Source organism: Vidua chalybeata, chromosome 7, assembly GCF_026979565.1.
Source record: "Vidua chalybeata isolate OUT-0048 chromosome 7, bVidCha1 merged haplotype, whole genome shotgun sequence".
NCBI lineage: Eukaryota > Metazoa > Chordata > Aves > Passeriformes > Viduidae > Vidua > Vidua chalybeata.
Genome location: NC_071536.1, coordinates 14,989,095 through 15,013,306, shown reverse-complemented (window position 1 = coordinate 15,013,306; position 24,212 = coordinate 14,989,095). Strand labels below are relative to the sequence as shown.

The following is a 24,212-nucleotide window of genomic DNA, read 5'->3' as shown; positions in this document are numbered from 1 at the left end:
GATGGACTCCTCTTTGCCAAGGGTCAGACCATAGCAGACACTCCAGATTTCTGATTGAGCTTAACTCTGCCATGCTGAAACAAAAAGAAATACTTTGCTGTTAAATAAGTGGTTACTCTTTGGGATGAGTAAATTTTAGGGAGCTTCAAAGCAATGTGGAGGCAAACTCTGATCCAGAGTTTCTGCCCTCAGTGACACCCTGTGCTCCTGCCAGGGGCTCCTCCCAGCTCTGATGCCAGGAGTACACACTGGTCAGCTGCTAGTTACATGAAAAGTTTGGCTCAGAGTCATTCCTGGAAATTTAGTCAGAGAATTTTGTTTGGTCCAGAAAATGTCTCATCTGAGACATCAAAAGAAAAAATAAAGTACTTATCTTCTCCTGGTTAATCTTATTTAGTCAGTCATTGTTTGGAAGCTGTCTCCATTTCCTTCACCAAAGAGGAGTTTGTGCTGCTTAGAAAGCAACTAGAGAAAAACATCTTCAAGCATTGTTTATATTGTGAATTAAAGCCAATCTTTACATTAGTTGTCAAAACAGAATGTTTATTTCATGCATGTTTCTCTCTGAGTTGGTTACCTCTCTGGGAAGACCTGCCAGCTCTGGAATTGTCCCCACATCCAGGACTTCACATCAGGAACTCTGTTCCCAGTGCCTTGCTCACCTGACTCTCTCTCGTGGAGCTGAACAGGGCCTCTTGTGTTTCAGAAAAAGAAAATTCTGCATGGAACTATTCTTTTCATGACAGGTTTTTCCACAAAGCCCATTTTATGTCCAGTCATTCAAAGCCAGGACAGTCAGAATAAAGCCTTTCAGAACTAGCAGCAACTGGAAGGCCACAAAGTCAGGCAGAAATGCAACACCAAGACAAGAGGCAGAAAAGTAAGTCCTTTTTTAAGAAGGGAGAAAATAATCAAATTTTAACTCTCTTTCAAAATATATTTTGAGGAGCTATATTTGATTTATAGTACTTGTTTAGAATTAGTCTTATATTAATATTTATCATATATTTTAGGGAAGGAGAATGAAAAATTTGCAACAAAAATGCTTAGGAGAAGAATGACTTTTGTGCTTGTTGTAATAATTTATGATTACTCTGTGGTAAGGCTACAGACCTGATTCATCACTCTTGTATTCTAGTTTCATGCCAGTGAAATGAGACTGATTTCCATGGGTCTGGCATGAAGCTGGAATAACAAGATGGTGAATTGGCAGTATAATTCCTTTCTGAGAATCATGTGATGTAAACAAATACATTCAGATTCACATTTGAGGTTTGTAATGTCTCCACCTTCTTCCAAAATAGATTATGTTTACCAGAATGCAAGTTTTAAAGAAATTCTGATCTGTGTAGTTTGTGAAAGGTGGTTTTATTTCATATTCTTATGGCTGTGCAGCTTAAAGTGGGTCCTTAGATTCTGTATGATCAGAGATGTTTGGATCAGGTGCTGCTCTGTGCATCAGGAGGAAAATGACGATTGTTCATTTCATTTAGTGGCTGACTTTGAGCACCATGAGGAAGGATTTGGTCTAACAAAGTAGGATTTGCAGCTCCTACTCTCAGTACTACTAATGGCTACTTGAATATTGAAGGTGGAAAATACAGGGTTGTTTAAAAATGTGATTTACCTGGGGAAAAAAAAAAAATCAATGTCCAAAGAGCAGATTCATTTGGCCTGCAGTATTACAAGGAAGTGCAAAGGGCTGGTTACAGACTGGAGCTACTTGGGAAAAGCTGTGCTATGACCTCTGAGACAGAGGGACAAGAGGTCCCTTAGTGACAGCGCTGCCAGCACAGTGTGGGACCTTCCCCAAACTACACACCTGAGCTGCAAGCGCCTGACAGGGTAGATAGGCATGCAAATGCCTCTGTGTATAGCAAATTCCTCTCTGCCCTATGTTTTCATTAATGCTTGCTATACAAATCTTGTTATTAGTGCTCCCTCAAGGGCCAGGCAGTAATTTAGATGCTGATTAGCGAGTGGGATGCAGCAGCAGCAGCACAGCACACGCTCTCCCCTGTCAGCACTTGAGCGAGGAGCGGGGCAGAGCTCCCAGCTCCGCCTGCCACAGCAGCTGCACTCGGGACTCTAATGAGGTGTTCTGCAATGGGAATAGTTTCAGAAACATATACTCACTCCAGGAGGGCTTACCAGGATATTCCTTTGTAATTAAATGTAATGACATCTAAACCCATAGTCAAGCTCTCATTGATAAACACTGGCAAATAAAAACCAGCAAGTGAAAATCAAACAATTAACTATGTAAGCATTTTTATGATGGTCTTTTCTGATTTTTTTTTTTCCTTTTCATACCTCAGTGGTTTAGTAAAAAGTGACGAGATGCTAGCTGAAGCGGCAATATGTAGTTAGGACTCTGACAAAAAGAAAACATAAAATACTTTTTTATCTTGCTATGTTTTTTAGAAGAAAGGAAAAGTAGTTGTGATAGCAGAAAAAACAAATATTATGTTGGTCAATTTCTAAATTAGAGTTCAGTGAGCTTGTTTTACAAATACCAATGGCTAATACAGATGGTGGTGGTCAAACACCAGTGAGGTAAACCAAAAAATATTTATTTTCTTTTACTGATGGAGAAATTTAAATGTGAAATGACCGAAACATAATTTTCAGAAAATTTCATCTTTTTCTGCCACTAAATGCAGGATAATGAAGCATTATTTTCTGGATTTAGCTTCTAAAATTACCTGAGTCCAAATCTATCAGCCCACTGTGATTTTTATCTGCTCAGCTATATTTTACCAAGGAAAATTCAAAACTCTCTACAAGAAGCTTTCTCCAATAATTATACCAGCCTCTTACTGAGTTTCTTTTGTGTAAAAACTGGCCTCTCTGACCTTTTCTGTTTTTCCAGTGCCTGACTGAAACCCCACAGAAAAGGCTTTTATTTGCTCTTGCTGAGGGGAAAGCAAGCAGGGTACTTAGCTGGATGAGATAAGCCTTTGCTGGGTGAGACCACTGCAGAGCCCATGGGTGATATCAGAGGCCAGCTCTTCTAAAACAGGTCACCTCTTGCCCTGCATGGCTGCTCCAAGTGCATTAACATTGTCCAGGGGGAGAAGCAAGGCAGATGAATTTTCATCTCACTCTAAAACGACCACAAAGCTTCCCCCCGCACGGACATGATGTTTGCACAGCAGTGGAGATTGTGGAAGAAGCGATCTGCACCACCAAGCAGATTTCATTCCAGCTACAAACAGCCTCCTTCCTCTAGGTTCTTCTCTGGCTTCAAATGAGGACATCTTGGGAGAGCTCAGCTCCTTAGATCAGCTGGGCTGGGGGATGTGCCAGTATTCAAAGAGCTCTGCTAACAGCCCTGTTTGGGAGACAACCCCCCTGGTGCTTCTTCAACCTATTTCAGCAACATAGTGGGGCCGGGTCTTGCAGGTTTCCCTGCAAGTGGGTGAGATTTTTGCCCTGGGTAATGGCTAAAGCTTAGAACTCTGATTCTGAAAGGGGTCTGTGCAGGCAGATGGGCTCTCAGAAGTGACTTTACTTAAAAAACTAAGGCTTTGTTTCAGAAAGTCTGTGTACATATCTGGATTGATGGGAATACCCTTTAGAACTCTTTATTGCATATTTATACAATATTCAGAAAAAAAGCCTTAAATCCTGTTTATTATTCCAGGTGATGCTCCAGCCTACACGAGGTAAGGCTCACACTAGGCTCAAACATTATTCACCCAGCACAAGGGAAAGTCCTCACTGCTTTTTCCTCAGCATGGGTGTAAAGAAGCCTCTAAAAAAAGCTCCAGTCTTGGTTTTACTTACCTCCACTTGGGTATGTACAAACCCATTCTCAGGTCTTCATACATTTTCTATTTCGCCTCTTTAAAACAAAAACCACAAAAACTGTCAAGAAATTACTTGACTGATTAGAGTCCTGCTAGTAATTAGAGCAGCCTAGCATAAGTTAAAGTGGAAAAAAGCTGTAGGCTGAGATTTGGAATACAATACAGCTATGTTGTGTTCTGTGAACAATGTTATGTTATGTGAGGAAGGAAAATGGAATAGTTTTCTTCCTTTCTGGCCCCAAAAAGAGAGCAAACCTGTTGGGAGAAGTTACCTACTGAGAGCTAGAGTTTGTTTCATATATAAGAGAAACAGCTGATCTCTTCACACTCTCCATGATATAATTGCTAAATTATAAACATGAAAAGGAATTTTTCATTCTGTATAACTATGATCTTTTTGTGAGCCGAGTCCTGCCTGCACAGTAGTCAACGGAGTAGACAAAGCAGAGATTTCATTTTGCCCTGTGAATCAAGTGATATCACATTCTGATATTTGTGATTTAGCTTCTGATCATTTCATGACCCTTCTCAAGATGAATTTATGCTCTAAGAGTTCACTAAAGAAATTCAGTTTATAATTGCCAATGGATTTGAGGGTGGGAGATGCATGGCTTGTTTGACTTCCACTGGTGGAAATGTCTGATTTGTAGTTGGTAACTGATGATGTTTTTTCTTACCTTGTACTTTCCATTCTCACAATGAAATCTGTTGTGATAGAGATTTTCTACATGATCTCTTGATACAGGGAGAGCATTAATTCTTACTTTCATTTACTCTCACAAGGATGCTTTCCTAGTAAGACTGCTGTAAAAACATGCTTTCATTAACTTATGCTTTAGAAAGTAACTTTATGAAGCATTATAAGTTACACTGGAAAACCCCTCTCTGTCCAAGGAAGAGGATTTACACAATTATTAATGCAATCCTTCAGATAGACCAAGATGCCTCCAAGTATTTGGCCAGGCAGAGAACTCCTGACTGAGCTCCAGCCCACACTGCACTCCAGCTCTCTGTCATCCCTAAATTTCCCCTTTTACTGTTGGTACAATGTCCCTGTCTCTCATTACTACTTCAGGTACTCACAAGCTCTTCTATCTTCCTCTATACATAGAGGGTTTGTTTGGTTTATCTTCTCTGGCTCAGTCTATGGCATTCTGGGATTTAGGCTTCCCTTGTTCCCATTCCTTGTCACCGCTCCTTAAAAATCTATATTCTTGATTGAGTCTTATCCATCATAATACCTGTCAAAAATTAGCAATGTGATCCTCCTTCTCTCCTCAAAAAGAAACTCATATCAAAATGTACCATTGCCCAACCTTCATTTCCAGCCAGCTGTACCTTTCCCTTCATTTCACAACTCACGTGAAACACTTCATGGCTCCTGCCTGGAGTTTGTATCTTTCAGTCCCTTAGGTCACTTTCAGATCTATGTTTACTGATTTGGAAAATTGCTTGTTTATGTGATTTTACAGGTTGTTCTTAAATGTCCACTTTGTCTGGCACTATTTGCCCTGTGGATATGAATGGTTTCTTTAACTCCATACAGGACCAGTCCTTATTCCCAAAGTTGCCTGTCTTATAAAGGCTGCTGGGTGAAAGGAAAAGCTGCAAATGTTCCAGTTCTGACAATTTTAGTGTCACATCACTCAGAACACTAAATGTGCGGGCCCAAAGGGTTGGAGTTGTGCACATTCTCAGGATCAAGACCTGAAACAAACAAAGCTACTGGTGTCAGCTTTTTTTTCCTTATGCAAGCATCAGCTTGGGTTTACAAAATATATTTTTAATCTGGGCAAATTTAGATTTTCAGGAAGGAATGGGATGTAACTTACTCTTCATTGTTCTTTGCTGAAAGTCCCTGATTTATTCAAATTTCTGCATTTAAGCTAAATTCAGTATCCTGAATTAAAAAAAAAATCCAATGTTGACACACTGATGTGTTGGTATGCAACCAATAAGGAAGGCTGCAAGCACATAAATAATCACCCATTTAGCCAGCCTGACTTCATACCCCAAAGTGTTTTATGGACTGGGATAGACACTTCTATACTGAAATAGACACTGCTATACTTATTTACAGGTAGAGAAGTCCAGGAGGAGATCAGTGACCTTACCAAAGTTCATGCAAATGTCAATGGCAGGAAACTCCTGATTGTCTTGTCTAATTCTGTATCTGTGGGCTCATGCTTTAGTAATCAGCCCTGTTTTCAATTACACTTTTTAACCTTGAGTATGACTGATTTGAGTATCTTTCAGAGAGAGATAATGGGAAATACTTATATTGAAAAATCTGGTAAATTAATTAATGTTTGCGAGATACACAGAGACAATGGTAAAGAATGCAATAGGAAATCAATCGATCCAGCTGCATGGACTGGCTTGTCCCCTCATACACAGCACACCACAAGAGGCCAATATCTAGAGAATAAGTCAGATGAAATGATATTGCCTAGGCTTAATTCTTTGCTCAGACCTATGGTTACAGATCAGTCCCACCTCAGTGAAAATTACACACTGATATCTGCAAGTGCAACAGTGAGAGATTGATGTCTATGTTTTCAATGACATTTTATTTTAGAGTTCCAAACTACTGTGTATCAAATATCCTGCATGATCTTTGTCAAATATTTGTGAAATCATCAGCAGAAGACAGATACTTTCTGGCCATTAACCACATGAAGACAACAGCAGCGAAATAATTTAGCTCATACAAAAACTGGTTATGTGCCATGGTTAGGAAGAACCTTGAGCCTCCTCTGTGTCATAAAATCTTAGTTGTTCAGACAGGTTCTCAGAGGCACTTAATTTTAATAGATGTCTCAAGTTTTGCCAATTATACCATACATATAGTCTAAAGCAAATTAAGGCAACAAAAGTAAAAAGTTTCAGGAAAAATTTCAGTCTGGTAATGTCATACATTTTTTAAGGTGAAAGATTGCTCTTTGTTAGGTGTTGTTTTGTAAATTTTACATATTACTGTGAGGCACTTTTCAGTACCAATATTGGTATATTAATAACTTAACTGAAGTGAGGTTCTTGTTATTATTTGAGTGCACTAGAACACTTTGTGAGTTTGCTTCACACCATTTGACAACCAGGCCTTTTCTGACCATAGAAGAAAGCTCAGTCCCTGGGCAAAGCAGCCCTGTACCCTGAGAGCCCCAGTGGCAGAGCCCTGCTGCCAGCCAGCACAAAGGACCTGCTGCTGAAGGAACTCCATCCTCACTGTTATTCACAGACAAAAATGGGAGTCAAGTGCTTCAGATGCAGTGCTTATGTCTAAATGCTAATCAGGGCCTCTGGCTTTCTGAGACACACAACTGAGAAAGAAAAGCTGTAAATTAGGAGGTTAATTTCTTATTTACAGCAGTGCTGTAGGTTCATGGCAGAGTTACAAGTGCTAGCACCGAGAAACACTTCAGTATTAACTTTTCTCTTTTCATATGTCTTTCTCTAGAAAAAGATGAGAAGAGAACAAATATCTCACAGGCAGAGGTAAGTGATTTTATTTTTTTTTAAACATATTTAATGTTAAAATAGTTCTACTGTTAAAAACTCTTGGAAACTCACTAATTCATCCTGGTGGATACTTCTATTTACATTGTCAGTAACACAGCCTTTTAAGAACCATCATTTTCAAAGCAGGGCTGTGTAAAGCTGTGTTGTGTGTTCTGCCAGCTCTCCCTTCCCCCTGTAGCAGGGAGCTGGGAGAGGCAAGCTTCCCCTCTGCCTTGCTGCCATGCCCTGTCAGAGCACAGCAAAGCCAAGGTGACCCTGCCAGTTCACCCCAGCCAAGCTGTTGTTGCTGTGGGTCTGCAGGTCACCGCTGGGCACAAGCACATTCAAACACCTCTCCACTCTCTCCATCACGTGTCAAGCCTACGGCAGGCAGTGCAGCCATGTGGTCTGCACAAGAGTTGAAAGCTGGCTCCTCTGATCTCATTTTCTATCTTCCCCTTGCATGATTCCTCCAATTCCCTGATCTCTTTCTCCTTCACCCACTGCTCAGAGCAGCAGGCAGCACCTTAAATAGCAGCAGGAGGTATTGATTGGTTCAAATTTGAACTCCAATACAAACATATAAAGATTTACTGGTGTGAGGTTCACCGAACTATCCCATAGTGTTTATAAATAGCTTTCTCTTTCCAAAGAAGACAATATTTTATTTATAAATGCTATCATTTTATCTATTGTGATAAGCTAATAGGATCAGCCCTACTTGTCTGAAACATGTCTCAAATGTTCCATAAAGAAATAGATCTGATTAAAATTCATAGTCTATATATTAGGCATTTTTAGCAAATGTTTGGGTAAAGGCAACATCATTACTACAACTAGAAATTGATAAAATGAGGAGGGGGGAAAAGGCTTGGTTACACAGAGTTTTTCCTTAACCTTTTGGTTAGGAGTGTGTTGTGGTGTTTATGTCTTCCAAAGCCAGCTAAGGGTGTACTGTATGAGGATTTCTTATCCTTTTATGTATTCATGTTGGTATAGTATTGACACCAATTTAGCTGCTTTCATTTTGCAAAATCTGCTCTGCTTTAGCACTGAATATACACTCCAGTTAGGTTTTGCTAACTAAGCATTGATATAAAGTAGTAATACTATTATTACTCTATGTGTATTGGTATAATATAATAATGCTATTATTATTCTACATTTAATTTTACTACCATTATTTTGGAATAATTTGTGTTTTGTGCATAGATGGACTTTGGGGCCACAAAAATTTTAACTAAATACAACACTCAAATGAGGCTCAGTTAAAGGCTGAGTGATTGGCTGCTGAAATTATTGTCTTAGGTTTAACAGGACACATTGAAAAGGGAGGGATTTTCCTCTTATTTGTATTAAAATGTATATATTAATATTTCAGTACTAACTTACACATGCATATAATCATTGTAATCGGAATGTTGGCTAATGTAAACCTTGCAACTATTTTAATATGCATAGACATTTATTTGCCTTGTGAGAATCAATTACACAGGCTGTTAAAAGCACAGGCTCTCCTAATTTTATGTTTAACAATATCTGTATAGAGTGAAGGGTAATTTTCAGTAGTATTGGGTCTGTTTTCCTGGGAGTCATAAAGGTTGTCCATTAAACACATATTTTTGTCTTAGCTATCCTGTATACATGACAGCCCAGGAGCTGGCATCAGCTGTACACAATATGTTTTTCTCAGAAGCTCTCTGCTGGGCACTCAGATGGGTGCACACACGGAGCTGCCATGAGCAGAAAGCTCTCTCTGTGCCCGTGTCTCACTGCCCCTCTCTGTTTTGTCCCCCGCAGTCGCAGAGTGCCTCTCCCAAGCAGAGGAAGCAGAGCGTCTTCACCCCACCTGCCCTCAAAGGTACTGTGAGCTCCTGCCCGGCCCCTGGCGTGGCTCGGTGGCTCCTGTGGTGGGGGGACAGCGGGACCAGAGCAGTGCCACAGGGTCATGCCCAGCCATCACTGCCTTCACACTCTGCTCTCACTGCCTGGCATTGCCCACCTGCCTGATGCTGACCATCTCTCCATCCTCAGCACAGAATCTTGCTGCAGTGGCAAATGTATTTATTTGAGGGAAAAAAAAAAAAAGTTTTTCTGCTTTGATTAATTTGCTATAACAGATAATTCAATGCCAAACTATGAACAGAGCTTCTTGAATATGTAAATTCTATTGGTGCTGGCCCCATAAAGTTCTCTGTTTCTTATTTGAAATCACTCCCCCATATTCTGCCTCTCATTTCCAGGCAGCTGTGAGAAGGAGAATAACCTAAACTGTGGTCTGGGTATGTGACAATACAGTGTGTGAAGACCTTCTTGGGGAGATAAGGAAAAATGAGAAGTCTTGATAAAAGTTTTGAGGGATAACATGCTTTTTAGGAATATGCACAAAAGCAGCAGGAATATCACCTGGGATCAGAACAGCTGCATTTAGGCCTTGCTTCTTATGTAGTTCTGAACAGAATTTGACTTGATGGTGATTGCAGTGAAGCAAGATCTGTGGTGATTCACCAGCACTTCTGACTGACACTTGTCAGAGCAGGATTATTTTCAGACTGCAGTCTAAAGGCCATCCTGCCAGGTGTCTCTTGATAGATAATGAATAAGTAAATTTCCATTTGTCTGCTTAACACAGTTTATTACCTGGCAGAAAAGGTGGGATATCTGATTAGTTGTGTGAAATACTGCTGCTGTCATGAGGTAATCTACCATATCAGCCAGCTGTATGTATCTCATTCTGTAGCTGCAGTTCTCTAGTACTTGTCCTCAAATAAAATATCACTCAGCTGCCACACAAGACTCTGTTTGCCAAAATAGGCTGAAGTTTGTGTGCTGGATATTAGAAATAGTCTTATGACATCCAATTTCAATATTTTTTCTGGTAGGAAAATGCTTTGCATGGATAACAATACCTATTGATCTCAGTGCTGTATGATTTTGCTGTACATGCCTAAGCTAAATACTGTGTAAATGCAGTGTAAAACAGGTCCTCATAGCTCCTCTCTAGAACTGCATGCCTTAGCATCCTAAATTACACCATAGTCCCAAATACACAAGTAGGCACTTGGAAGTTGATAACCCTTCCTGTAAACAGGCTGGATTGCTCCAGATTTACCATACTGTTACTGTCATAAATATGATCTTTTTAATTTAAAAATGACCTGGTGGAAAATTCATTATTCTTCCTTTTCACTGGTATGAAAACATGATTTTTCTTTGTTTGGACTGAGACATTGTGAGGCAAATATATAGCAATGTGAAATACACAGTGCTATGCAATACACAAAGCTTTTTCTACTGAGAAATACAGAGTTTTTGTAATGATTAAAATTATTCTAGTTTTAAAGCAGTTGAAGATAACACTATTCAACAGTATTTTCAGAATAACAGGCTTCACAGTTGCACAGTCCTCCTCAACTTTGAGCATATATACATACATATTTCCTGCGCACTGCTTTTCCCCCAGTATATTCATAATATGGTATTTGACACACAGTAAAGTAAAAAAATAACATTTTTTACATCTCCTTGTCTGCTCCATACCCTCTGAGGCTGTTAATAATGGAAGCTGGGATAGACTATAATCTGGTACCTTACATTTAAAGCTAGAGATAATAAATGGAGTGGAGAAGAGGAACAAATATTTTCATTTGTTAACTTCTGTGGCATTTTAGTAGTTTGTAGCTGCTGTTAACTCAAAGTTCCCAGAAATAAGCCAAGCTTGCAGGCAGTGGAACTGGGCCTGGAAGCTGAGACAGCAGCTGTGTGCAGAGGGCTGTGGGAAAGACAAGGGGCCATGGCAGGAGCTTTGCTCTTTGCCTGCAGCAGAAAGGGATCTAGAGAAACCATGGGCAGAGTTGTACTTCAACCTGACTCCAAATCTCCAAGTAGCTGAAAATAGTTTTGTAAAAGTTTTTTGTAAGTTTCTTGAAATAATTACAAAACTGTGTGAGAGAAAGGTTGCTGGTTTCTGTATTGATGGCAAGGCAGGAGAGAAACAAGAGGAAATTAATGTGCACATTGTGGTTATAGGAACCCATCTAAAATGGGAAATTGTTGGCATTGTTGAAAAGAGCAGAGCAACATCAGACAATGGTGATGACTGGTTACCACACCAGAACTATAGTACGTGTTACATGAGATATCCGAATACATGAAAATATATGCAAAAAAAGCAGTACTGCTGAGGTTTTACCTATCTTGGTAAATATATGGAGATCAGCCTCTTAGTTAAATAGCCCAGATAAGGGGTTCACATTGCCCAGAGAAGCTGTGACTTCCATCCCTGGAAGTGTCCAAGGCCAGGTTGGATGGGCCTCTGAGAAACCTGCTCTAGTGGGCAGTGTCCCTGTCCATGGGACGCAGGCTGGAATGAGATGATCTTTAATGTCTCTTCCAACCCAAACCATTCTATGATTCTGTGATTCTATTCTTTTATATATATGGGGGCATATTTTTTTCCCTCTGCCATTGCACTTATTAAACTAAGATTCAACATCATTCGCTGTCTAAGACCATGCCCAAATATTTCAGCTTCATCATTACGGAAGCTTCCTCTACCTCAAGGCTGGGCTGTGGCTGCTGCAGCAAAATGTAGCAAACCTGGTGCAACAGGCAGGTTCTTATTACTGCATAACTGTGTGTACTTTGGCTCCTGCTTTTATTTTCCTAAACAAAAACACACCAGAGTTCCTACAGACAGAGCAAATAGCTGACTCATCGCAGAGCATTGTTCTTTTTACTGGAATACAGTGTGCTGGAAAAATCAATGTGAGAGCTATTGATTTAAGTGTAATCTGGAGAGGGACTCAGCTGGCCAACCAGATAACAGCTGAGCATGGTGTGCTTCTTAGTATTATATTACCAAACCTAATGGATGTCAAAGAGGTTTTCCATTTTGCTTTCATAGATATTTCTTTCATAACCTGCCACACTAGTGTTTAATTCCATGCTGGTACATAGCATGCAATGTTGGCAAAAGTCAGTATCTGAATACTGCACCAAATTAATCCATCATATTTTCTGTTTGTTGTGATTCACCTCTTGTCACAGTTTTTTTGTATGTTTAGCAGCAATCTTAACTGAGGATTTCATCCTCAGTTCCCCTCCAGTTCCTCTCCCCCAGCATCACCTCCAGTTCCCCTCTTTGTGTCACTTTTTCTTCTGTTATTCATGGGCTTTTATGCCTGAACTTCAAATTTTCTCCTTTAAGGTCTTCTTCATATGTGAAGGTTAGCTTGAACCTCCCTATGAAAAATACCATAAAAACAACCACAGGAATGTTTTGTAATTTGAATAGTCACCAGTTTTGCCTTGGGCAATCTTTTCCAGCCAGTTCTCAATGTGTAAGGCCTTTTTTTTCCTATTTACTAATCTGCTTCTTGTTCTTTATGACAAAACCAAGAAGAATCCTTTGATCCTTTTCCAAAGTACGTGTCCAGCTGTTTTAGCACAAATGTCCATCCATCCATCAAACACAAACAGCATCTTCAGAAATATCTTCATTATTCTGCTTGGTGGGTTAGAGGAGCCCCTGGAAGTCTTGCTGGAGTCTCATTTTTTACCCTCACACTTGCCAGAGAAGTCTAAAATGGGATGATAAGCCCTCCAGATAAAGAGGGACCAAGTGAAGGCATCTTACACTGCCAAGGCAGAAGTGGATTGCACTTACCCCAGGTAATGGTGCTTCCTTGGTGCCTCATTGCCCCTTGAAAATCAAAAGAGCACATTTGAGTCTCAGAGTTGCAGCTGCAGCTTTCCATGCCAGGGCATACTTCGTGCTGAGGCAAGTTTCCCTTCACCTAGGTAGTCATGTTTTGTTTGGTAGCTCAGCTCATCCTTGGAAGGAAATGCAGACAGCAGTGGCAGGAAGCAAGGTTTACAAAGACTAACAGAAGACAGCCTGAGCTGTTCCCAAACCTGCATTGCTCCCTAGAGGTCCCAAATCCCCACATTATCTACCAGCTATTGCTATTAATACTAGTGGCTATTTAAGCACCATCAAGGTCTCCCCCTGTGAAGGAAGTGCACGTTCCCAAGTGATTTGAGGATTTCATCAGCAGTGAGTCTACTAGCCTGGATGTGCTGGAGGCCAAGGAAATAGGAAAACTTCACTCATCTTAGTTCACTCTGCAAGAGGCTGTTTAGATCAGATTAAGATCCTGCTAATTTCAGCAGGCTTTACAGAAAGTTATTGTGGCTGTCTGTGTTCACTGGACCACCTTTGCAATGAGGAGCCATCAAATCATAATTAAAGTCATTCCCCACACAAGTAAGAGATACATTTGACTGTTTCTCCTCTCAGCCTTTTGGGAAATAAATGCTTTAAATTCCCCTCCTAATGTATTTTTCTTTGCATAAAAACAAAGGCTTTTTCCTGACCTAGGCCCCAGCTACAAGATTTGAAATGGGATTAAATCAGAGCTGTTATAAATCTAAGGAACATTCAAAGACATTATTTTGGTTTGAGTCATTAAAACAACCAGAACTCACTGGCTTTTCCCAAAGTGTTCAGACCCAGGGATTTGATACATGCATAATTCTAGTATTTACAATGATGGTTGATATTAAATGAGCTCTTTCTAGCTTCTGCCATGAATTTCAGATGCTCTGCTTGTTTAGTGCCTGCTTGTTCTTCTCTCCAAAGGAAACAACATGCAGAATAAATGATTAAAATCATGATGTCCCTCCTGAAATATGTAATTTATTAGAAGCAATTAGTACAGTATGTGGCCCTCATCCAAATTTGTAACCCCTTAGGCCAGCTTGACGATGTCTGATGCATCTCATTACTTTGTGACTGAAAGTTAACAACGAACAAGGGTAGAGTCTGGAGACATTAAAGATTATTGTTAGCATGGTAAGCACTGAGTTTGGAGCCCATGAGAATCATTGTGGAACAAAAATCTCAGGCTAAATTTACTTCAAGTGGCACAGGAATGAAGTTTCTAAGGCTTTAGCAGTCACTACAAAAACTTGTATCATTTTACAGGCTGTCTTCTTACATGGCAAACTCTGCAAACAGTCTTAACTAAACACATCAGTGTAAGAAAATGAAACATCCCACTATTCTAGAAAGAAAAATACCATGTGTTTTTTTTTTGCTTCTGCTTCATACATGGGTTTAAATTTAATTTTTAGGAAATTAATGTTAGCCGTAACATCAGACATCTTACACAGTCTTCTAAACGTCAAGGCCAGGCTTGTGAAGATTCACAAACTGAGCTGGTGATCAGTCAAACTTTTCTTATGTGAGTGAGTCACTTTGACTCAGCCTGTTACATTTTTCCAATCTCTCCAATGATGATCCTTTTTCAAAGATGATTGTGCTGCACATCAGCCATGTGGCCAAAATAGGAAATGGAGATGGTTTTCAATTATCCTCTCAGTCCTGAGTGGTATTTTGGACCTCCTTCCTTTTCCAGTAAGGTAAATGGCTGTGATAACTACTGGGCAGGGGGCTAGGACTACTGCACAAAAACAGGTAATGTCCAGTGGTTGGAGCAATTCTTGAGGCTGGGCAGGAATCTTCCTCTTGCCTTAGTAGAGCTGCCATGTCCCTGGAGAAACATCTCTTCTTTAGCCTGGTAGTACCAGTTATTCACCACATTCCTTTTAAGTTGAAAATCTGTCTCAGTAAATTGTTTCTTGGGTAACAGAAGGCTAAGCTCTGCGTCGTTCTTCATGTGCACTGCTTTTGTTTGTTCATGTGTTGTGATGTGACAAAATGCCATCCATGCATTTCATTTCCTGGGTGGAAGGCCCACAGCTGTCTGGACCTTCTGAAGAACTGGGAAAAGAAGATTTATGCTGCAGTTTTGTATCATTGTGTTTTTCCCTTGTCCCTAATTTGGTCCCAAGAGGTGCAGCTTTGTTTCCCAAACTACTTGTTCTCATCATTTATATACCATTCTTATCCACATCTTAGTCAGTGCACCTCGATACAACCACGCCACTTGATGCAGAATGGCCTTGAATGGATTTCCTGGCTATCTTTACCAAGATGTTACCTTCTAGTGCCTGGTCTCTTTCCTCCCTCCTCTCTCCTTCCTCAGACTTGAACAGTAGGATGATGACAGTAGATACAATTAAGAAAAAAAAGAAAAGCTAAATTAATTAGTGAATCACTGAGTTGGAGACAGGGATACATCAGATTGCTGCCATCTCAAGTTCAGTTGGCTGCCACTGTTATGGTACTGCCCAACACGTTGGCAGACACTGCTGTAGTCTGTATTTAATTTCTTACTGTTGGCAGCTTTGAATACATTTCATTTCACACAGCTGGCGGCTCCTACTTCAAAATGGCTCTGGCCTTGGCTGCAATAAATATTGCAGTACCTATAAAGAGACCAAGGTGTCCAGTGGAGACTAAGCTTGACATCTGTTCCACAGAAAAACGGGTATGTTTGTGTTATAACTTGTCATCTGCCACTATTACCTGGAGTGAAGAAGAAAGGGCTGTGTTGAGCACTAATGTCAGTCCCTAAATTACCACGTGAGGTCCAACACAGACCAAAGTCTGGGGGAGTATTTCTGCTGGCCTCATTTGGCTCAGCATGAAATCCACATATCTGATAGTTCCTTCTAATCTTGTGCAATGAATGCTAAACAGACCTCCTTCTAAAGGTACAACTTAATTTTTATGATAGAAGCTAATCTTAGAAAAATGCTGTGAAACAGCATTTATGACTTGTAAATAGTGTTATTAAGCATTCTTGTATTAAATGCAGGGCAGTTTAAACATCCTACTGTTTCTAAGCAGTAACAGACAACATTAAAAAGTCAACCTTTTAAGACCTAGCAACATAAAATACTATAGAATAAAAATATGGGAGACATAGTACTTATTTTAAAATGTAGAAATCCTGGGAAGGGCAGCATGTGTTGTTCTGGTTACTTTTTTTACAAGATGTATTTATAGTGAAATTACAAAGACTTTGGCAGCATTGTGTTTTGAATTGAAGCAGCTTTTGAAGAAAAGATAATATTTTTATAGGAAAAGACATAAGATTCTTATGAAGTCAGCCATTTGACAGGGCATTAAATTTTATTTCCTTGCTGTATGTTCTATGCTGGAGGTTAACAACCAAGCCACATGGCAGACACTGACTCCAGCCAGCCCTACTGTAATAAATAATAATTGCCCCTCTGTTTCATCTAAAGCATTGTAAATCTGGAATTTGATCCCAAGCAAGATGGCAGAATGAAGACCTAGATTAGACATTGCTGCTTCTGTTCAGTGTTTGACATCTCCCAGACAGGCAGGGCAGGATTGTGCATATAGTGAGGGCAAGTGCATCTGCCAGGGCCTCACTCCCCTTGGCTCTGAGCACGCTCCTCCTGCAGCATTGCCAGGGGTCATGGCTGGGGAGCAGTGGGGGAGCTTGCTCAGTCTATATTGGGGTGTTCTGGAGGTAGATGCAGTATATACATACAGAGGTACCTCTCTAAGTAGTGTATTTCTAAAAAGTCTCCATAGTATCTGGGCTGTTGTCTCATTTAATTTACTCTAAAAAGAAAAGCCTTCCCTGCATTTGTACCTAACTGCATATTTCTACAGTCCCTCTTTGTCTATTAATGTCTCCTCTCCATGTAGTCAAATTTCATATATAAAAATCCCCACCCCCAAAAGGCAAAGCTTTCAAAAGACAGAATGACTGCAGGCAAGCTCAAGGTTAATAGTGAATTTGTGTAACATGAAAGGCACCACTGTGCACTGAGCAGTGGCATTAGCCTGACACAGCAAAATCATCCCACAGCCTCCCAGCTACAATTCCATCAGCTGTGCTGGCCTTTATGAGCATGAACAAGTAGGTGCAGGCTCACAGCCATCAGCCAAGCTCTCACCACCTGCTCTGACAGCCTCCTGGGATCAGGGCAATGATTTCCATGAGAGTGGCTCCTGGACACAAGCTGCTCTTCCAGGGACAGTAGCTTACCATTAGCTTTTACTTCAGGTTTCATCCTGACCTGAGTCAAGGTCCCAGCAGCACATTAGCTTTGTGATATCTCTGTTTCTGAACAACATGGTCCTTATTTCTGTGGTTAAGCTAAGAGAAACATAGAGAAACCATGCTTCTGATTTTCAGGGACCATCTGTGCTGGATTTCTTGTGGTGGGGATACTTCTGGGTTTTTAGTATTTGATTTTTTTTTTTTCCTTTTGAAGTGGATGCCTATTTGAATTTATCAAAACCCAAAAATTTTCTGCAGAAGGCCATGTGGTTCTTCTCGCCTCCATAATTTCTCCCTTCCTTCACCCCTTGAGATGCAACATTGCCCAGTATAGCAAGAACACAGAGTTCCCAAAACCATCCTCCAGAGCTTTGGCATGGAGACAAGAACACGAGCAGCCTGAAGTTTTCAACCACATCCTTTCAGGCCTGAAGCTAGGACTGAGCACTCACATGAATTATGTGTGTGACTGTGACCAGAAAAACACAGGAAATACTGCAGCTAGCATATGGATCTGAAAAGGGATTCCTTTTCCTGTGAGCTGCACAGGCCAGCAGGATGTTTTTTAAAAGCTCTCATCTGATGTAGCTGCTAGTTTTTCTTGAAACGGAAGGAGGGAGCATACTTCAGCTCTCACACAACCTGGGAACAACCAGTGTTATTCCACGGATCTTTTATAGCCAGGAGAGATGATTAGCAGGCTCTGAGCAATTTACAGAGTAACTATTTCTAACAATGCAATTAAAGGAGTTGTGGGATCTGGTGACTGCTCAGAAGAAAAACACTCTCCTGAAGTGTTTGCTGTGGTTCTCCCAGCTCAGGGTGCACCATTGCTGTGCATGCTGGCACACAGCAAGCAGTAAATGTGCACACACATCTGGTAAACCCTGGGAACAGTGCAGGTTTGTGGGCTGCTCCCTGCAATGGCATCTTTCCAGGTGACAGGGACACAGGGCACACCGTGGCTGCACCTGTCCCTGGAGAGCAGCTGGAGAGGTGCAGGACACCCACAGGCACCTCTCCAGCTCAGCTGGGACTGCGAGGCCATGAGCCTCAAGGCGGGAGAGGCCAGTGAAAGGGAGAGCTGGGAAAGCAGAGACACGGCCAGGAGCAGCAGGGCCAGGGGCAGCAGGGCCAGGGGCAGCAGGGCCAGGGGCTGCCTCTCTCAGCAGCCGAGTACCCAGGGGCTGGACATCTCCTGCAGGGGCAAAGGGACGCAGCATCTCTCTTTTTTTTTTTTTTTTTTTTTTTTTTTTTTTTTTTTTTTCTTTCTTTTCTTTTAAGCAATGAGAAGAAATTATGTAAATTCAGGTTTCAATTCCCTTGCAATCTGAAAGTAAAGAATTTTTAAAAAAAACAGTGGGATTTTTGGCATGCAGGCTCCCTCTGGTGACTCCTAGTGCAGCTCCACTGTTGAATGGAAAGAACAGTTACAAGGAGTAGAATTATATTAAATTTGACTAATTTCGACTTAAAATCTATGAGGTTATTACTACATTTCACCTGCATTCCAGCAGTATTCCCCACATCCCATGAGTGGTTAGAGCCTGACTTTTATTTCAACTCACTCTTACCAAGAGCTAAAATAAGAAGGGTAAAAACTAATTTTTAAATAATCTGTGACTGTGATGTGAATGTGTCTAAACCTATAAAGGACAGTCTACCTTTTTGTATTTTGTCTATATTTTCCCAAATTAAATTGAATAAAGTGATTTCTTGCTGTGCTTCCCAGAAAAAATGAGAGTTTTACTTGTTTTCAGGCTCTGACAATTTTGAGTGTCAGGTAGTGAGTTTCTATGGCATAATTGCCTTCTGGTTGTACTGGATGCTGGCTCTGGGGTATTTTGATGCCTTAGGCAAACCAGAAGAGGTAGGTTTATCACAACTCCAAGTCACTCACACAATAAAGAGCCACCAAAGATTTTGTCCCAATGTTGTGCTGCTCGTGGCAACTGCAAGGTGAGACTGGTTTTATGCTGCAATGCAAATAATTTGTGGTGACTGCATTTTATGTTGAATAATGTATTTCTTAACATTGGGTTTTAATTTTCCAACAATCAAAAATACTTAAATATAATAATTTGGTGGGGTTTCAGTTACCTATAAGCTGAACAAGTTAAAATGAAAACATTTCAAATTTAAAATATTACTAGAGATGTCAAACTAAAGCTTTAACTGTTCTCTTTTCTCCTCTCCCAAAAGATCAGAGACACTGTGCCAGACACCTTCTGCTGTCTAAGCTAGGAATTTGATTTTGCTGAGTTTCTGTATCAAAGTGCCCTGGTTGTGCATAAATGTTATGTACTAAATTGGCTTGCATTTGTTTTAAGGATGTGAAAACCTACCTGTATTACTGTGCAAAACACCATAAATTGCTACAATCCAGTTTGTCTCCCTTGATTCAAGGGATTTGTACCCTTACTCTGTTAAAATTGTTCCTTGCAGCAAAGCAATGCTGCTCCCTTTTACGCTCCCAGGTCAGGAGAGTCATCCAAGAGGCCCAGTGGAAATGATCACGGGTGCCTGCACCCAGCTGGGAACGTTCTGGGTGAGAGCTGATTGGCACAGACTAAACCTTTCACAACATGGAAATGACAACACAGTGAGAACATCATCCCACAGCTGCCCAAATCCAAGTTTCACCTTTCAGTCCAATGGGTAACATCTTTTGTGGAAGTACATTCCCTGCTCCTCTAAGTGAGACAGCTCCCTAGGGTCAGTTTGGATGGGTGATACTGTGTCCTAGGGAAATGTCTCAGAAGCAAAAATTAGGGCTTGTTAGGGCAATATGAAGAAAATAGTAATGGCCTATTATTTATATGCCACTCATGAAATAACTGCAGTGGGGATAATACGCAAAACACTGGCCTATTAATCACTTGTTTAATCATACAAGGTTTTTCTAATTTTGAAGTTGCTTATAAAATATGTTAAAAGAAGAACTATTTTCAACATTTACAATATTATTGATGTAAGGTTATGCTGATGCCAAAATCCTATTTTCTTTGTAATCGTAGGAAAGATCACAAAGAAGATTATAATTATAACTCAGTAGGGAATTAATCAGCAAATTAACAGAGAAGCTTACAGACTTCTGACAAAAGAAAGAGACAGGATTAATTAAAAGTGAAAGCCACACAGTACATGCAAGTATAGCAGAGAAACACCACCCTGGAATTTTGGATGGCCAGCAAAGATTTTGCTCCTGTCTTCATTTTGAAAACTCACTGGAAATATTTTCATCCTAACCCTAAAAATCTCAGGCTGCACAGAGTATTCAGCAAGAAATTTACATCTGACATTAACTAATTTTTTTTCTATATCTGCCCAAGATCATGGAAAGAAATAATAACTACAAAAAGAATAACAAAAAACAGAAAATATGGATCCAAAATATAAACTGAACAGAATGCTGGGGGTGTCTTGCCAGACCTGGGGGTGAAACAGAAGAAGCAAAAGCTGTTCAGTCATTGCACACAGAACTTCATTCACTCCATCACATAACCCAGGCTTCTGCTTCTCAGTATCACAGCCTCCTCTTCTTCTTCAAGGATTCTCTCCCCTAAGCATGTGGCAATAAGTTTTTTCTCAACTGTTTAGGTTTCTTGACCTCAGAAAAATCCCCATGTCAGTCAAAACCAAAAAATGCAGAGCCACAGTGCAGTTGTCCAGGAAAAAGTGAGCAGCTGGATAATGCAGTCCACTAAAAACTGAAGTCAGATAAGAATGCCTTAAGAAAACTAAAATACAACTTCTTGGAAATGGCTTATGAAGTTGGGGAGATTAGAATTAGAATGCTTTTTGTAAAGCATTTTCAGTTAATTTTTGAATGAAAAAACCTTAATTTCCATTGTGTTTTGAATGTGTATAAAAATCAAATTAATTTTCCTCTGGCAAAAAATGTCTACATTTTTTATGTTTAACAAACTAGGCAAAACTAAATGTTCTGGTATTGCTAATTTTTTTTTTTTTTTTTTTTTTTTTTTTTTTTTTTGTGGATTTTTTTTTTTTCTTCCTAAAGGGAACTACAAAGTTTCAGAGGTATTTTCCTAATGAAAATTGTCTGGCTTCAAGGAACTGAAAATATTCAACTATTGAAGTCTGCTTCTATCACTTTTAAAAGTGCTTTGGCATGAATCCATCCTGCTTAAACCAAGTCAGGCATCTACCCTGGGCTTGTTACAGATTGCCCAGTGAAAAATCAAGCCCTGGAAGTCTCTCTGCTGGCTGGACAAGGAATCACAGACAAGTGCATTACTTTTTTTTTTTTTTTAGGAGCAAATCACTGTAAGTAAATCACAGGAAAAAATGCTAGGCTTTGTTCCTACTGCTCAGAAATGTGCAGATAAGCAGCATCTTCCTTTTTCACTTTGCTTGTGCTGGCTGTGCTGCCAGAACAGCAGCGTGCCTTGCTCTGGGCCGGCCATCCCAGCCCTTCCCAGCAGCGAGGCTCGGCCAGCACCGCACACTGCCTTCACTGCAGGTTTTTGAACAGGTTTTTTCATTTCTGCCCACCTTAAAAAGAGCTCTGCCAGCCAATATATTTTTTAAACCTTAACGAAAATTGCCATTTGAATGGATGTCATTTAATTTGCAGTTAAAACATATGGCATGAATAAAGTGGCATGCTGCTCTTCTGTCACAGCGCAGCCATAACTACCTCACAGACCAGCTAGGTGCAAGTGTCAGCCCACATAAGGTCCAAAAAGCTCAGACTCCTTCAGCTCAGGTTCTTTAAAACAGCATTTTCCACAAGAATTAATTGCAAATGCTTAGGCATTTGCTTTGAAGGCTGGTTTGCATAGCACCCGCAGGAGTTGGAACAAGACATAACTGTGCTGTAGTAAGAGAAATGGCCAGGAGAGCCAGTCAGAAATTTTTCATTAAGAACACAAGAAATAAAAAATATATTATAAAAGGGAAAATGTTCTTGGTTGCCACTTTTTGCCAGAACAGATTAGAGGAAATAAAACTATGACACTTGATTCCCTTCCTCACAGAGAAGTTACCTTTTAACATTTTACCACACTGGAAGCAGAACTCTCTTGTTTTATCTTCTGTAAAAGGAATAGTAGCTGTGAAGATAACATCTGTTCCTAGAGACAAGTGGAGGACTGCTTTTGTGAATGCTCACTGATTTCACTGGAAAGGACCCTTATTTTTATAATTGAACCTCTGGCATAAAGCACAGCCTTCAACCTAAGACTACACTTGATGCATATTTGATGTGGAACAATGGCATATATATTAGAATGCAGAAGTTAAGACTTCTTACAAAAGTTAAGATTTATCTAATTCTCCTTAACTTTTCCCTTGTTTATTTACAGCAGGTAGGATGATATAATTGTTTTATTTTGGACATAGCACTCTACATAACTAAAATTTGGCTTGTCCCTACCTCTAAACAGACTTGCCTTCTGTAGCTGAAATACTGAGCAGTGTTTCATGCTGTCTTTAGCATCAGCTTTCCCAAGTCTTTGCTGATGTGATTTTTTAGCTGTAAAACTTACTTCCCATTTTTAGCCTCCTGGCTTATTTTAAGATAGTCAGGCTACAGAGTGGCTCCAACTGGATACATAGGCTGGAGAAGCATGTCATGAATCCAAAAAATGACAGAAGTTGCCTGTGAAAGTGTAAGATGGTTTAATTTAAAGAAGCTGTGTTTAGAAAATGCTACTTGCAAACTTTTAAGGCCAGTGACTTTTAACACACAATTTGTGACAGTAGCGGAGCTTTTGACTTCTATTATTATGGAGCAGCTGATTACAGGTTTGAAAATGTGGCCTTTTTTTTTGGGTGGAATTACTGTAATCCTTTGACATAAAGGAACAATTCTGCCAGTCCTATGATTTTGACCTACTCTCAGGCAGACAGCTGCCTGACTGAAAGTGGTGCTGATTTTAAAAGTCAGGGCTTAGCAATTCCAGCAAATAAACACATTGCCCAACAAGATTTGGCTTCCAGACAAGTGCTTTCTCAGAGGAGATTCTGACCATCTAACAAGCTTCCCTGGACCTGTCAAAGCACAGCACCTTTGAAGGTCTGCCTGCATTGGTTGAATTCAAGCACACTTAAGAGCAGTTCTAAGCCTGTCTTTTAGCTATGAAAAATTGGGATGGAAAAGTGTCAGCTGAAAAGCTTAAATCCTCTCCTGATTGCTGGCCCCAGCTGCCTGGTCAGAGCAGCGCAGGAGCCATGAGGAGGAGAGCCTTGCAGTACTGCCTGGATTCATTACTGCCATGGAAGCCACCTCTGCATGTTTTTCTGATCAAGTTTTTGAGGTATTTGTCCAAGAGCCATCCTCCGCAGAATCAGCTAAGAAATATTTTCTGGTTTTCCAAAGGGTAAAGTCACCCACTTGCTGGCTGACTGCAGGAGCTTCTGCTCTTCATGTGAAGACTGGCTGCCTTCTGCAGTGTGAGGGCTAGCAAGGGAAGGAAGGACCAGCAGAACAAGGTGTTTCCATAGTAGGAGAAGTTGCCTGGGGCAACAAAAACCTCTCTGTTTACTCTTTAGGCTACTGTACGTGGGAGATGCAGTCCCTTTAGCCGTGGCAAAGCTGACCCTTCTCTCCAGTGCATGTTCTGGCCAGCCTGTGGAGGGACAACAAAAGCCCTTCTGTGCAAGAAGCTCCTCCAAGCGACTCTTAAGGAACCAGTGCTGCTTCAAGCCATTCTGAGAGGGAAAAATGGAGAGCAGAAAGTGATGTCTCAGAGAACAAACTGGAAAGTAGCCAGATATTTGCAACGTGATTTTTGCTGGTCTCATACACTCTTCATTGTGATAGTTTAACAGTGAGCCTTTTGACTGAAAGTAGCCTCAAATGAGCCTCAACATTTGTCATTTACAAGGCTCACCATGACAACTGAGGATTGTATGGCTCGAGCTAAGAGAAGAGTTAGCAGCAACCAGCAGACATTTAGAAAATTAGTCATACTGTGTTGCTGGGTTT

At 40.5% G+C, this 24,212-nt stretch overlaps 1 protein-coding gene across 1 annotated transcript in view; it reads left to right on the top strand.

The window, feature by feature from the left end:
* The window catches only part of PPP1R1C (protein phosphatase 1 regulatory inhibitor subunit 1C), a 47,984-nt gene that overhangs the window by 14,019 nt on the left and 9,753 nt on the right, over nt 1-24,212 (top strand). The window contains 2 exon segments of the mRNA XM_053947881.1: nt 7,270-7,307; nt 9,111-9,171. Coding sequence (XP_053803856.1) covers nt 7,270-7,307; nt 9,111-9,171 — 99 coding nt within the window.